Source organism: Gopherus flavomarginatus, chromosome 4, assembly GCF_025201925.1.
Source record: "Gopherus flavomarginatus isolate rGopFla2 chromosome 4, rGopFla2.mat.asm, whole genome shotgun sequence".
Taxonomy (NCBI): domain Eukaryota; kingdom Metazoa; phylum Chordata; order Testudines; family Testudinidae; genus Gopherus; species Gopherus flavomarginatus.
The window spans coordinates 67880414-67894163 of NC_066620.1; the positions used below are offsets into that span (position 1 = coordinate 67880414).

General features: G+C 40.8%; 1 protein-coding gene across 1 annotated transcript in view; it reads right to left on the reverse strand.

Moving 5' to 3' along the window:
- Positions 1–1258: 1258 nt before the first annotated feature.
- RASGRP3 (RAS guanyl releasing protein 3) overlaps positions 1259–13750 on the reverse strand; it is an 85255-nt gene continuing 72763 nt past the window's right edge. Inside the window, exons 13-17 of the mRNA XM_050951341.1 lie at positions 12651–12798; positions 7383–7419; positions 4102–4227; positions 2679–3043; positions 1259–2135 (exon numbers count right to left, since the gene is read on the reverse strand). Of these exons, the coding sequence (XP_050807298.1) occupies positions 2127–2135; positions 2679–3043; positions 4102–4227; positions 7383–7419; positions 12651–12798 (685 nt within the window). The 3' untranslated portion in view covers positions 1259–2126. The remainder of the gene's footprint in view (positions 2136–2678; positions 3044–4101; positions 4228–7382; positions 7420–12650; positions 12799–13750) is intronic.

Here is a 13750-nt window from a genome sequence, read left to right on the forward strand (position 1 = left end):
AGGTGCTCTAGAAGTTACACAAAAGGACAAGTGTGCATTCTAACCGGTTTGGCTGTTCATTTAATCTTAACTATATCCTTTCTGCCTAACTTATAGTAAACCAAACCAGGCTGCCAACATATTCCCAAATAATCCATGTTTTCTCATTTATGAGTTAGGATATTTACTTTTCAGTCCTAAATGAATGTAGTCAGTTATCTACATTTCATTTAAGAAGTATTAATAGAAGCAATTCAGCTTAATTCCATATTTCACATCATAGACAATGTACTACATTAAACTCCTCTACCAGATAGTTTTTGTTGTGTATGTGGAAGCTGTGTGTACTGATCCCATCATGTGGTGTCATGTGACACTAGGGTGACCAGGTGTCCCAATTTTATGGGGACAGTCCCGATTTTGGGGTCTTTTTCTTATATAGGCTCCTATTACCCCCCCACCTCCTGTCCCAGTTTTCACACTTGTTGTCTGGTCACCCTATGTGACACAGGTCAGGAAATCTAGACCAATGCTTATTGGTACTTGTGTGTGTCACACACTGAGGTTAACACAAGGAGGACATAGGTCTCCTTCCTCAACCTGGCTTGGGAACTCAATATTCTCCCAGAGCTCTTCCTCCTCCTAAAATGGTGCAGCAATAGTTCCTCCTGCTCCTGTTTTAATTATGGCTCACAACTTTATTACAAGCTTCAGTTACTGATTTCCAAGCAAGAGAAACGTGCAGGATACAGGTTGTGAACCAGACAAGGGAGCCTGTAACCACAAACTTCATTTAGAGACTTGCAATCACAAGAGGAGTCCTTTGGGGGCTGATTTATGGGTCAGTTAGTTTACACAAGTAGTTGCCTGATCTTGAGAGATGCTGAGATTCTAATGTAGGGATCACACCTCTCAAGTTGAAACCCATAGCTAGCTCAGGTCCTCAGGATATCTTAGAGATAGTGTCTTTCTGGTTGTTTTTTTCTCTTTACCATCATGAGTAAACCTGAGTTAATCCAAACCAGACTGTCAATTTGAGCTGTGAAAATTTAAGGGTGGGATTTTCCAAAGTGCCCAAGTGATTTAAAAACATAAGCCCCTTGCGGTTTTTATTTTAATAGGACTTGGCCCCAAACTAGTAAATCAGTACACACGTGTGTTCATGGTACAGGTCCAAGTACCAGCTTGTGAGGGACACTGACTATGATCAAGTTGACACAAAGACAGTGAAATTCCTAAATTCAAGGTTGCTTTTAATTAAATCTAGTGTTAAATTTTATTTAGATATTTTCAGTTTGATTAAAAGAAGGACATTAAAAAAAGTAAAACTAAAATGTTTATTACATGTTAATTTTACCATAATCAGTGCTGGGGGAAAGGGTATCGGTCCATTTATTGTATAACCAGACATGAATAATGATATTTGTCCTGAAATTCCTACAGTCCTTTTACACATGTTGTATGTTTGAAAGACCCTTCTCATATGGCCTGTATTATAAACATGTGCTGCACATCAATACACACAGGTTTAATGAGAACAATGTAAACATCTTAAAAGTTTGAAAAACAGTATGCAAAGAATGCATCCTAGAGGAGGATTTTTAATTCTGACGTTTTCAAAGTCTCCTGTTTGAGATTTAGCAATGAACATAAACTCAGTTCTTTCCAAATAAAAGACTATTATGAGCATCTGAATAAGAAGCTTTATCAAATAAACTTGGGTGCTCAGATGCCATCCTCATCACCTTTGCCGTGTATAGACACAATGAGCTGATGCGATGCTTTCAAGGAAGATAAAATCCATTCTCACTGGTTTATAGAACTGTAGAATTGGGTGTAGAGACAGTTTCCACCTGTGGTTATATCGCTATAAAAAAATCATAGACCAGAAGACTGAGTCACATAACACACTGTTGTGCTCTGTCTAAGCAATGTTCACCAGATGACTTACTTGTGAGAAAATAAATAGCGCATTTTGACTCTAACATCCTATTAAATGAGATAACAGGAAGGTCTGCTGGATTCATAAGGTTTAAACGTGAGGTACAGGAATTCATTCCCATAGCCAAAGAGTGGTCTACTGAATTCCATATCTTGCTGTGTTCTTATGGCCATCTTAATTGTCCTCCATCTTTTAGGGCAAGCAATCAGCTATCCTGTAACCAAAAAACAAGCACTCTTTATGCCTCAGAGTTCCACTGCCATTACTGACCAACTGTGCTAGGATATTATCTTTTTTATCGCTCCTTGCAGTAACTGGCCATGTTCTGCTTTCACATACACTAGTGTCCATCAGGTCCAAATTCTATGGAACCCAGGGAGTTACTCTGTTTTACACTGGCACAACAGGACATAATATAGTCTGATTACTCACAGATTATTCTACTTATTTATAATCTCAGAAAGCAAATAATCCACAGAAGTAGAACATCTGACTTCTAAGAGAGCACTTGACCAAAGCACAAAAAAAATCATCCCCAGTGTTAGAGTTAAAAATAAGACACACAACGATGTCTGGGTTTATAGAAAATAGATACTTATATATTTTGATAGTTTAGTGTTTAACAAGTGAAATCTTATTAAGTGATAGCAAAAATGTAAGCAAAGAACCAGCATTTAAAAATGCACCTAAAACAGTTCTATGCACACTTTGAGTAGTAGTGGATTTTAAACAGACATGCTCATGCTTTATTACCCACCTCAGGTTCTTGTCTCTCTTGGAGTGTTTCTATTCCATTCTCATCCAGCATATGCTCTGTGGTCTCTACCTCAATATCTACATGGGCCTGTACGTTGGGTTTTTCATTCTCCCATTTTGCAAAGCCTTTGTTCTTTCCAGCTTTGCTATGGAACTTGGACTTCATTTTGGGGAAGGTATGAGAACCTGAGTCACTCCAGCCAGGTTCCTGCCACAGTGGTTCTGTCTGTGTTGCTTGGCTGGTGGTAGCCCGCTGGAGTCGGACGGAAATCTTTCGAGAAGAGCCAGTCACTAGGGTGATTGCTCTGCCATCTAGGTCCTGATGCCCTGTAGCAACACTGGGGAATTCAAATACTTCATCTTGTACTACAGAAGAGAGATTGGAATAATTTATTTTCAATATACAACTTCAAGTTCACTAAAAACGCTTCCAAGATCTTTTCAGCAGGCATCTCCTTACTAATTCTTTAACATTTAGGATTTGATTCTTCCACCCTTACTTAGATAGAGTAGCACCATACTCCCTTGGGGAGCCCCACTGATTTTTTAGCAGGACTATTCTTGGCGTAAGTTACTACTCAATGTCAGTAAGGGTGGCATCATCAAGCCATTATATAGTGCAATGGGTTTGCATGGGGCTTTACAAAATTAGTTTTTTTAAAAGAAGGCAAAATTAGGGTTAGGGATGGGGGAGGAGAAGGGGTCGCTTTGCAGCAGTAAGCCACTAAGGAGTTCTACCCGACTCAGCAAAAATTCTCCTTGGAGTGGAATGGCAGCTCTACCGTGGTTTGGAAACACACCTCTTGGCCCCAGAGCAGCTCCAGTAAGAAGGAGGTGGTACAGATAGGGCTCCCGCACCCTATCTGCAATGTCCATATTCCACTTTGGGACTGCCACCGGCCTTGCAACATGTAAATGGGGAAAGATGGTGCAAGGGGAGGTAAAAGATTGGGTAAGGCTGGAGTAGTGTCGCTACCTTCCCCAACTACTAACAGCAGAGCCAGCCTGCTACCAGGAGGAGTGAATTTTACTGTATTATTACTTACATGTGAAGGTGTTCAGAGCTTGCATAGGTATATTTTTATTATTTAAATTTTTAAAAAGTATAATACAAGCTGCAACCTTTCAAATGGCAATGGAGCTGTTGCTCCAGCATTCGCTCCTTCAAAGGCCCCAGAAGCACTGTTGTAAGGAATCCCGTCTGTGAGGACTGTAATTATGCCCTTGAAGAATACAACAGGTCTTAATGTAGCTGGGAACTACAATAGGATGCGCTGATGAATTATGGGAATACCTTTAGGCACCCAAGAGTCTGCTCTGTGTGCAGATATAACGATTAAATTAGAGCGAATGCAGTTTGGATAGTGGGTGCTGTCAAAAAGCATTCAAAATGAGTGTAAATTAGTAATAAAGGCTACTTTTACCTGGAGGCAGAGATGGACTGTTAGGCAGAGAACCATGATTACTGCCCATCGAGGTACCTCTGGCAAACTTCCTGCATGCCAGCACAAGCAGGTCTCTACACTGCTTATGGCAGTTAGCACCACAATCTGTTAAAAAAAAATTGTCAAATCATTGAGAGTTAGTTTAGTGTGTGGTAATCCCTAAGGGCCATGAACAAACATACAAACATCTGATCAGAAAGATCTGGAGAAAACAAAAAGCAAGGGAAATTTGTGGGTTACCAAATGGTTGGTTTCCAGGACAATTAGCCATTAGCACGAATAAGTCAGTCAAGGTGTGGGGTTTTTTGTTTTTTTTATTTAAACGGCACCAGAAAGTGCACTGAGGCTAAAGGCAGATCTGATCAGGTCACCATCTTCAAAGAATCCGCTCCACTGGACCAACCTCCAAAATAGTGGATAAATTGAGTCTTTTGTTTGGTGTGGCAAACATTGGGTATTTCAAGGAGCTTCTATTTATGGTTAGGGCTTCTGAATATTGAGTTTAACTGATAAGCACTGATAAAATACCCACCAATTAAAAAATATCAGCATTTATCCAATGAACACTAGAAAAATCATCAGATATGGTTACTGGTATCTAAGGATTTGTCACCACGTGGCAGTAGTGTGGACTATGGTAGTGTGATTTCTAAAGTGCACTAACATGTTGCATATTCATTGATCTGTGCAGACCCTGCTAGTGTGCAATAAAAGTTCCCTAGTAGATTTTAGCTTAGTGCTGTTTCAAACATAACCATGTTCAGGTATGCTAGGAAACATTACAAAGAGATTACTCATTATAGTGTAAACTGTATACTACTGTAATGTGTAACGTATATAATATACATTACTCATTGCAATACATACAAAAAGAAGGCCCCAAAAATCCCTGATTTTTGAACAGCTACATAAAACTCAAAAATTGCTACAAATAATACCTCTCCTCCAATTAAACACCCCGCCCCCAAATAGAAGCCCTATTTATAGTCTAAATCTGCACGTTTTGGACACACTGTTACTTTGGCAAGGCAGCTGAGAAAGAAGCCAGTTAAAGGGCTGGCATTTTTAAAGGCACTTACAGAAGATCAATGCCGAAATCCCATTGACTCTCCTTCACTCTTGTAGGCTTCTTTGAAAATTCATCTTATTAATGACTCTCTTATAACTAACTCTTTATGGATCACTTTTAAAGTATAGTTCCACTCCAGTAAGTGCCTCTAAAAAGGACATTGACTGGTTCTATGCTTATTCCATTGCTGCAGCTTCCAGATTTAATACGCTCACTTTATCACAGAATCAAAAAGGGACCTCGGGAGGTCATCTAGTCCAACACCCTGCTGAAAGCAGAACCAATCCCAGACACATTTTTACCCAGTTCCCTAAATGGCCCCCTCAAGGATTGAGCTCACAACACTGGGTTTAACAGGCCAATGCTCAAACCACTGAGCTATCCCTCCATTACCTTCTTTACTTGGAGTTTTATCTTCTCTGAATGTAAAAACAAATAAAATTGACTCTAGGATCCTACTTGGAGATGGTTAATCTCTCCCAATGTCTATTAATCAGAACATATAGTTATCTTCTTGGATGTGACACTTGGCTGGGGAACTGGGGGTGGGGGGGGATGTAAGTTGTCATCTGAATAGTCAATTCCCCCTGATGGCACAAGGTCAGTAAGCTTAAAAATGGAAAAAGGAGACCGTGGCTTGGAAGATGAAGAGGAAGAACCCATTTGTAATGGTTCATGGAGCAGCAGGTGCTCACAAGGGACAGGTGGTTTTTGAAATTGCTTCCCTGCAAACTCAACTGGGACCTGAAAGTGAAACTGAACTCTCTCATGGACCTGTCACTCGGGCTCTGGAGAGGAGCACATTTCAATTGCATGTTAATAAACAAAACAACAATAAACACCACCTGGCTCTTTGCAGCACTTATCAGTAGGCCTCAGAGCACTTTACAAAGGAGGTCAGAATCATTATCCCCATTTTATAGTTGGGGCAATGAGTCACAAAGATGTGAAGTGTCTTGCCCATGGTCACCCAGGTGTCCTGAGTCCCACTCCAGTGTTCTAATCACCAGACCACACCGCCTTAACTACATCTCAGTTGGGCCACTGTATGGGTGATGATGTGTGAACAGGAGAGAAGTCAGCTTGGCTTTCAGATCCTAAGTTGAGTTTTCAGGGCAGGAATTATAAGCCCTGCCTACCCATCTTTTTATTAATAAAGGTTTGTTTTGCTGCTTTCCCTTGTGCTGTTGCACATGGGAACAGAAGGCAGTAAAGATCCAGTCCCTTGCATGACCAAACAGTAGCTAGCCACAGTTGCTGGCCTGGGGCTTCTGGGAGCATATGATCCATGCCATGGATGCCTCCCCCAGGTGCAACTGAGCAATAGTGGGCAGAGAGAGATGGAGAATGGACAGAGCCATGGTCCCCTCAAATACAGGCCAACAGGAATGGAAGTATGTTGCACCTTGGGAAAAAAAAGTCATAAGTTACTTGTCCCTGGGAAGTCCGAGGAGACAATGAGTGTCTCCAAAGAGAAGGAGCCTGCATGCATCTAGGACCATCCAGCACCAAAGTGAGCCCTGGAAATCACGAAATTGCAAGAGTCATGGAATCCACAATGCTGTTTTCCATGTCTCTTACTGAAGTAGACCTGTGAACAATACATGCTGATTCAACAATTAAGGAAAAAGTTTGCAGAAAGCATTCAAATGGCAGGACTACAAGAGCTGCAGGTTGTGTGGTTTTTCTAAATGAAATTTTTATTGGAGGGGAAGAAACCTGGAAATGAGATCTCAATCTATCAGGTATTCTAGGAATTAAAAAGTAGACTGTCTTGCAAGTAGCTGATTCTTGCTATTGCATCTTGAGGCTACTAGGCTTATCCAACAGACAGACAAGAGGAAGACAGAGCATTGCCAGCACACATAGCTCTCCTTAGCTTCAGGGCCAAATCAAAATGCTAGGATTTCTCTCTACTTCACGTGGAGTGAGTTAGTTTTACTAATCACTAGCACTGAACTACATCCTTGTGGAACCAGAGATCATACTGGATTTCTGGCTTGTAGTGTATGAGCATGTAGCTGGTGTCTTATAACAGTACAACTTCACAGATTACTGAGAATTTATGCAAATGACACATCAAAATTTGGATGAACAGAAGGTTTTTGCCAAAAATATGAGTCTGACTTGTTTGTGCTAAACATCATAATACCTATGTCTTGAAAACAACATCCATGCATTATGTATTTACCTTTACATTTGTATCCTTGTTTGATTATACCCCAGAGCTGTAATGAAAGACAAAAGAACATCGAGGAATCAGAAAAGAAAGCTGGAAGGAAAACAAGGTCATAAATGAAGGAAATACCCATAGCTACAAAATCACAAACAGGATATAACTGCTCTCAACACCCTTCCTGTTAGATAGAACTCCCCCTCCAGTTGTGATAAACCTAGACTGGCTTCCACCCTCACTTCTCTTACCTACAATGAAGCTCACATAGGAGAGGAGACACAGAACATGCCTGCCTCCAGAAATGGGTGAAAAATTGTCAGTTTATCTAAATGAACCAGCATAAAGTATAACACTGCTTGGAGTGCTTAATGTAATCTAGCTATGCAATGCTAATATAGCCATTTTCTGGCTATTTGGATGGCATGTGATGTGCAGGTATGTCAGGATAAAATAACGCAGATTAAAAATTCAGCTCTCTCATTTACTATAGCAGTCACCAACCCACCCACCATAAAAGACAGTTCTGGCCAACTTATTTTTTTCCAAAAATGACTGAAGACAATTGTCAAACTTGACTTGAAAACAGGCTGTAGGGCTCAACCCTGCAACCCTCTGTCCCATAATTAGTCCTTGCTCACCCCAGAAGTCCCACTGAAGTAGATGAGACAGCTTGCACAAGTGGAAGGTGTAATATTAGGCTCTTAACAAGCAACATGTGCTTCGCTAAATTTGAATCAAGTTAGCTTGAATGTAAGATGTAAGAATCTAGATAAATTCATGGAGGATAGGTCCATCAAAGGCTATTAGCCAGGATGGGCAGGGATGCAGAACCATGCTCTGAAGTGTCCCTAGCCTCTGTTTGCTAGAAGCTGGGAATGGGTGACAGGGGAAGGATCACTTGATGATTACCTGTTCTGTTCATTCCCTCTGGGGCACCTGACACTGGCCACTGTCAAAAGACAGAATACTGGGCCAGATGGACCTTTGGTCTGACCCAGTATGGCCACTCTTATGTTCTTAACACAGGTATGATCATTTGGAAGTGGATAGGAGAAAATTCCAGTAAGCTATTATCTGTGTACCACATCCTTTAGGTTACAGGAATTTAAAAGGAGGGCCGTTCCCAGAGGTAAACAACCAGAGGCAATTGTCCCAGCTTGAGAAGAGGGACCTGGGACGATCTGCAATCCCATCAGCAGGACAAATCTGCCCCACTCCCCAGCAGCCTGGCTGATGCTGCTCCAACTTCTTCAGAGAGTGATTGAGGGGGTGGAGGAGAGAGAATGATGCGGGAGCAATACAGCTCCATTGTTACTCAGTATAAAGAGCCTGGAGTGCCCTTCTGACAAACTGGACCAAAAAAGCAAGTTTAGAGGGCTGAAACACATTTTAAAAAAGTGGGGGGGGGATAGAGCCAAAACAGATATGTGGAGAGAAGCGTGTGTGTGCGCACAAGTGCATTTGGAAAAAAAACAGGCAGAGGTGTGGGAAAATTTGGGGATTAAGGAAACAGACAATGGAAAAGCTGGAGTATGTAAAAGGCAGGAGAAAGGATATAAAGGAAAACTAAGTAAGGGGATGCAGGCAAAACAGAAGGATTTGGAAAGGAAAATAGGTGAGTGGAATAGAGCAACCAAGATAGAAGGAAGGTGGTGAAAGAACAATAGAGGGGACAGCAGCAAAAATAAGGGTGGGTGGTGAATTTAGTCCATAATTTATACCCACTGCTATATTGCTAAAGTTCTCCTTTCCCTTTGTTTCTCTTAATACTTACACACTAAACTTGAACTTGATTTACATGGCCAGATAATGAGAATAGTACACATTTGTATTAGTTTGGAAAGTGACACCAGAACTGACACTATTCACTATTTTACATGATTTTACCAGTCTTTTTTGCTGATAGTCATTTATGATTCTTCATATCAGGAAATAGTTTTTGATAATTATTTGCTTCCATTAATCTGTGGACCAGTGCTACTGAATATCATTTTGACTTTGAATTATCCTACCCATTCAACATAGTACCTTCTTTAGCTTCTAATTTGACATCACTATGATGGTTACACAATGGAGCTCAAGTTACAGATTCTACCCCAGCAAGTTTGAACATGTCTGACACAGATTTTTTGGGAGCTAACGTGAGGTAGCTGTGAACTAAGTGGAAATGTCTGAAGGATCCCCATTGCATTAATACAACACTGGATACGACTTTGACCTGTAATAGCCACATCAGTTCAACATTGCCAAATGCCAAGAGATTTTTGCTTGACATTTAATGTTCACATGTGTTTAATAATAGATATTTTATTGGCAAGCACTGACCTTTAATTGTCATTTCAATTCAGCCTTGTACACTCTCAGTGCACATCATTTTGACTTTGAATCACCACATCAGTTCAGAACTATGCACTACCCCTGGATGAACAGAACTGATATGCAGGAGTAATGTATAAAGAGCTTTTAAGTTCAATTTCTTTTGCTCTCATTACATACTCTGGGACAACTTCACCTCTGGCACAATGTCATTGGATTCAGTGAATTTGCATCAGGGATATCTTTGACCCTCTCTCTTTACCCAGAATACCACCTTTTATACATTCTTATTCTTTGGTTGGATTTAACAGAAATCAGAAAAATATAGCTGTACTGAATTATTCCAGAACAGGACAAATAGTAAAAAGTTTAGTCCTTTGGAGAACAAGGATGGGTTTGTGGATAGGACACTGGAGATCTGGGTTTAATTTCCACTCTGCCACAGACACACTGTTTGACTGCTATTGAAATCTCAGCACATTTCAGGGTCAAGAATGAGAAACCATGGTCTCAAGTTGCAGTGAGGGAGGTCTAGTTTAGATATTAGGAAACACTATTTCACTAGGAGGGTGGTGAAGCACTGGAATGGGTTACCTAGGGAGGTGGTGGAATCTCCTTCCTTAGATGTTTTTAAGACCTGGCTTGACAAATCCCCGGCTGGGATGATTTAGTTGGTGTTGGTCTTGCTTTGGATAGGGGATTGGACTAGATGACCCCCTGAGGTCTCTTCCAACCGTAATATTCCATGATTCTATGATCAGGCCCCAAAAAACTACTCCTAAAATGACATCAATGGAAAAAGCAAGAAAGCAGATCAGAGAACTGGGGACCATCTCAAGGTGATAAAGTTTTCTTCCAGTTTGCTTTGTGGAATATCCTATTGTCTCACTGTAGCAGATTAAGTAATAGATCTTAAAATTCATAGAGTTTAAGGCCAGGAGGGACCATTAGTTCATCTAGTCAGACATCCTGTATATCACAGGCCATGGAATTTCATCCAGTTACTCCTCCACTCAGTGGTGGCTCCAGGTCCCAGCACGCCAAGCGCGTGCTTGGGGCGGCAAGCCGCAGGGGGCGCTCTGCTGGCGCTGCTAGGGCAGCAGGCAGGCTGCCTCCAGCAGCTTGCCTGCAGAGGGTCCGCTGGTCCTGCGGCTTCGACGGACCGGCCGCGGGACCAGCGGACCCAGCGCAGGCAAACCGCCGGCGGCAGCCTGCCTGCCATGCTTGGGGTGGCAAAATCCCTAGAGCCGCCCCTGCCTCCACTGAACCCAATAACTTTTGACTAAAGCATATCTTCCACATTAGAAGAGTGCATTATATGCACAAACAGCTTTCAGCGGTTTTCAGATCTTTAATAGCCTGTAAGATAAATTTATTGCCTCTTTCTAACCATGAGGTTTTTAAATTAAAACAAATCTGTAGGCCCTACATAGTTTACTTGTCAATATACTGAGATCTATTAACAAATCTTCTGCTTTCTCCACAATGAAGTAAAACAAAAAGTTTTGGAACAGACAATAGATCTCTTAACATTAAATGCTCTCATTCACAGAAGTCTAACATATGGTCCCTGGGCCAGATCCATCTTGATTGATGTATTTATATGACCCACAGATTTTGCAGCATCTCAGCTTCCATTGAAAAAAGTACCAAGTTTTTAGCCCTCATGTGAATCAAGTGTAACCAATGCAGTGATGTCTTCCTGCAACTGCAGATAGCCTGAAAAGGACAGATCTAATAAGTGTGACCTCCTCTACCCCCATGAGGCCACTTCAATGTCAACATTAACTATTCTACTGCTGATCATTTTAGCAGTTAGAATGGGAATAAGTGCGAGTGAAGACCATGGGGAGGTGGGAATTGCTGCAGGGAAGGAAATACAGAGGGAAGAACAGAGAAGACTCACAAAGATAGAGAAAGAAAGGAAGATGCAGAAAGAAGGGAAACAAAGGGCAGATATTATGTTGGTCCTAAAGGAGAGTGGATTTTTGCCACTGAGTGATATGGAAAGCAATTCTGTGTTGAAAAAATAATACTTCCTCAATGGAAGTTGAAATGGGAAAATGGTAATCCAGCATAATATTTCAGATTATATTTTACATTCATTTAAAAGTAACATTTAAATCATACTGATTCATTTTTTTATTATGACTTGTTTGAGCAGAACTAGTGGAAGGTTTATTATTGGTTTTACAAAAATATTTGGTTTGCTGACTATTCAGGAAATGCTTCAGTAAAGAGTTAATTTGTTTAAAAGATGGGACTCTATCATTAATTGATGACATTTTGTACATTATGTTGGAGAAATCAAATCATTTTTCATATTTTATACATGTTGCTAAAAGTGCCATTGATTTATTGGGATTTTTTTGGTAACATTCTTCTCAATCTGAGCAGAGTTATGGTGCCAAGAGCAAATTAATGAAAAATTTCTGCCTCTTCTTCATGCACACCCTCTGCTCCACATACCCACTTTCTTTGGGATTGGCTACACCAGAAAGTAAACTGAATTAACTACAGATGCAAATTTAAAAGAAGTGCATTAAAAGTGTGAATGTAAAGTTCATTAAACCCCTGTATGGATGCTCTCATTCAGAAGTGGTCTTAATTCACTTTAGCTTTAAATAAGGCCACTTTACTTCTGAATGATTTAGCTCCCCATGTAGATAAGCTCTCTGTAGGGATTCTCCAAGAATCTCTAGCCCCTTATTTCCTAGGCCATCACCTCTCTTTCCCAAAGAGAAAGTCGTAAAACTCAAACATCCAAAAGCCAAAGGAAGAAAATATGGACAGCACAGATTAAACATTTTCAGCGTCCCATTGTAATGAGATATTAGGCCAGGATGAAGCCACTATCCTTCCTTTCTAGTGTTTGGGGCCCATTTCCTTTTTGTGGTGTTAGTTCATCATATCCTGAATCTGACTAAGTCTATATGTGATGCATGAGAGTGCTAAAAACATACTTACAAATCCTGCACAGTGCTCACAGAAAGTTGGTTTAAGATAGGTCATCTCATGAAAGTTATGAATAAAACCTGGTCCCATTTTACACTGTAGCTGCGATTTAGCCCTCAGAAAGTAGGCCATCATTTCTTCTTTGCTGATAAGACCATCCCTGTTCAAAGAATTTCAGGGTAATCTATTAATATGTTGCCACTTCGGACATTTTTTGATTCAACTGTTTAAAAACATATAGAATACATATGTACAGAACATAATATATAAAAGAGATGGCAGAGAAAGCAAGTCTCTACTCAGATGCTCTAAAGAGATAATGTTGCCCCTTATTAAAGAGCTAAAACTAAATTCATTGCCTAGCAGGCATGGCTTTCTCTCCTGATGATATGATCAGTGTTGTAGTGCTAAACTTTATAGTGCAGGAGCCCTGCAGAAATGATCCCAAGTTGCTAATTTTCTCACCCATGAGATAGATTTGAGAGATTATCTTGTGTGTGACATGACCATAATAACCAACCAACATTTTACCAGTCTGTTTTATCTAACTGAAACTGCAACAGCAGTTATGAGACTTCACACCTTAATAACAAACACACATAACAAAAAAAGACATGCTTAACTCAGCTTCTATGCACCAAACTGTAAACTAAGTAGCAAGGCACAATCAAAGCACCCATGCAGTTAGTTAAAAAGCCCATTGCTGGTATATGTAAGATATTGTTTTTACAACATTAATAGTCTGTACAAATTTCAAATAAGGGCAACAATTGTTGGTATGCTCCTGCTATGTTTGGGCCACTCCAAAAACCAATTTAACTGGCTGGCCAGACAAGATTGGCAATAGTTTTCCATCAGCCCCTACTTATCCTAACAGCCCACCCCCCACCCTATATCCCTCATACCCTCACCACCTTAGCACTTCCCACTCACTCCATAGTCCACCAGCAACTTACCCACAGCCCCTCATGGGACCCTTCCGGTCACTCATCAGTACTCATCAAGCACAGCATTTCACTCCTGTCCAGGGTAGGGCAGCTCCTCCAGATCCCAGCCACCCTGTGGCTCCACTCACTCCCACTGCCTGCTCGGCACTCACACAGCACAGGTCA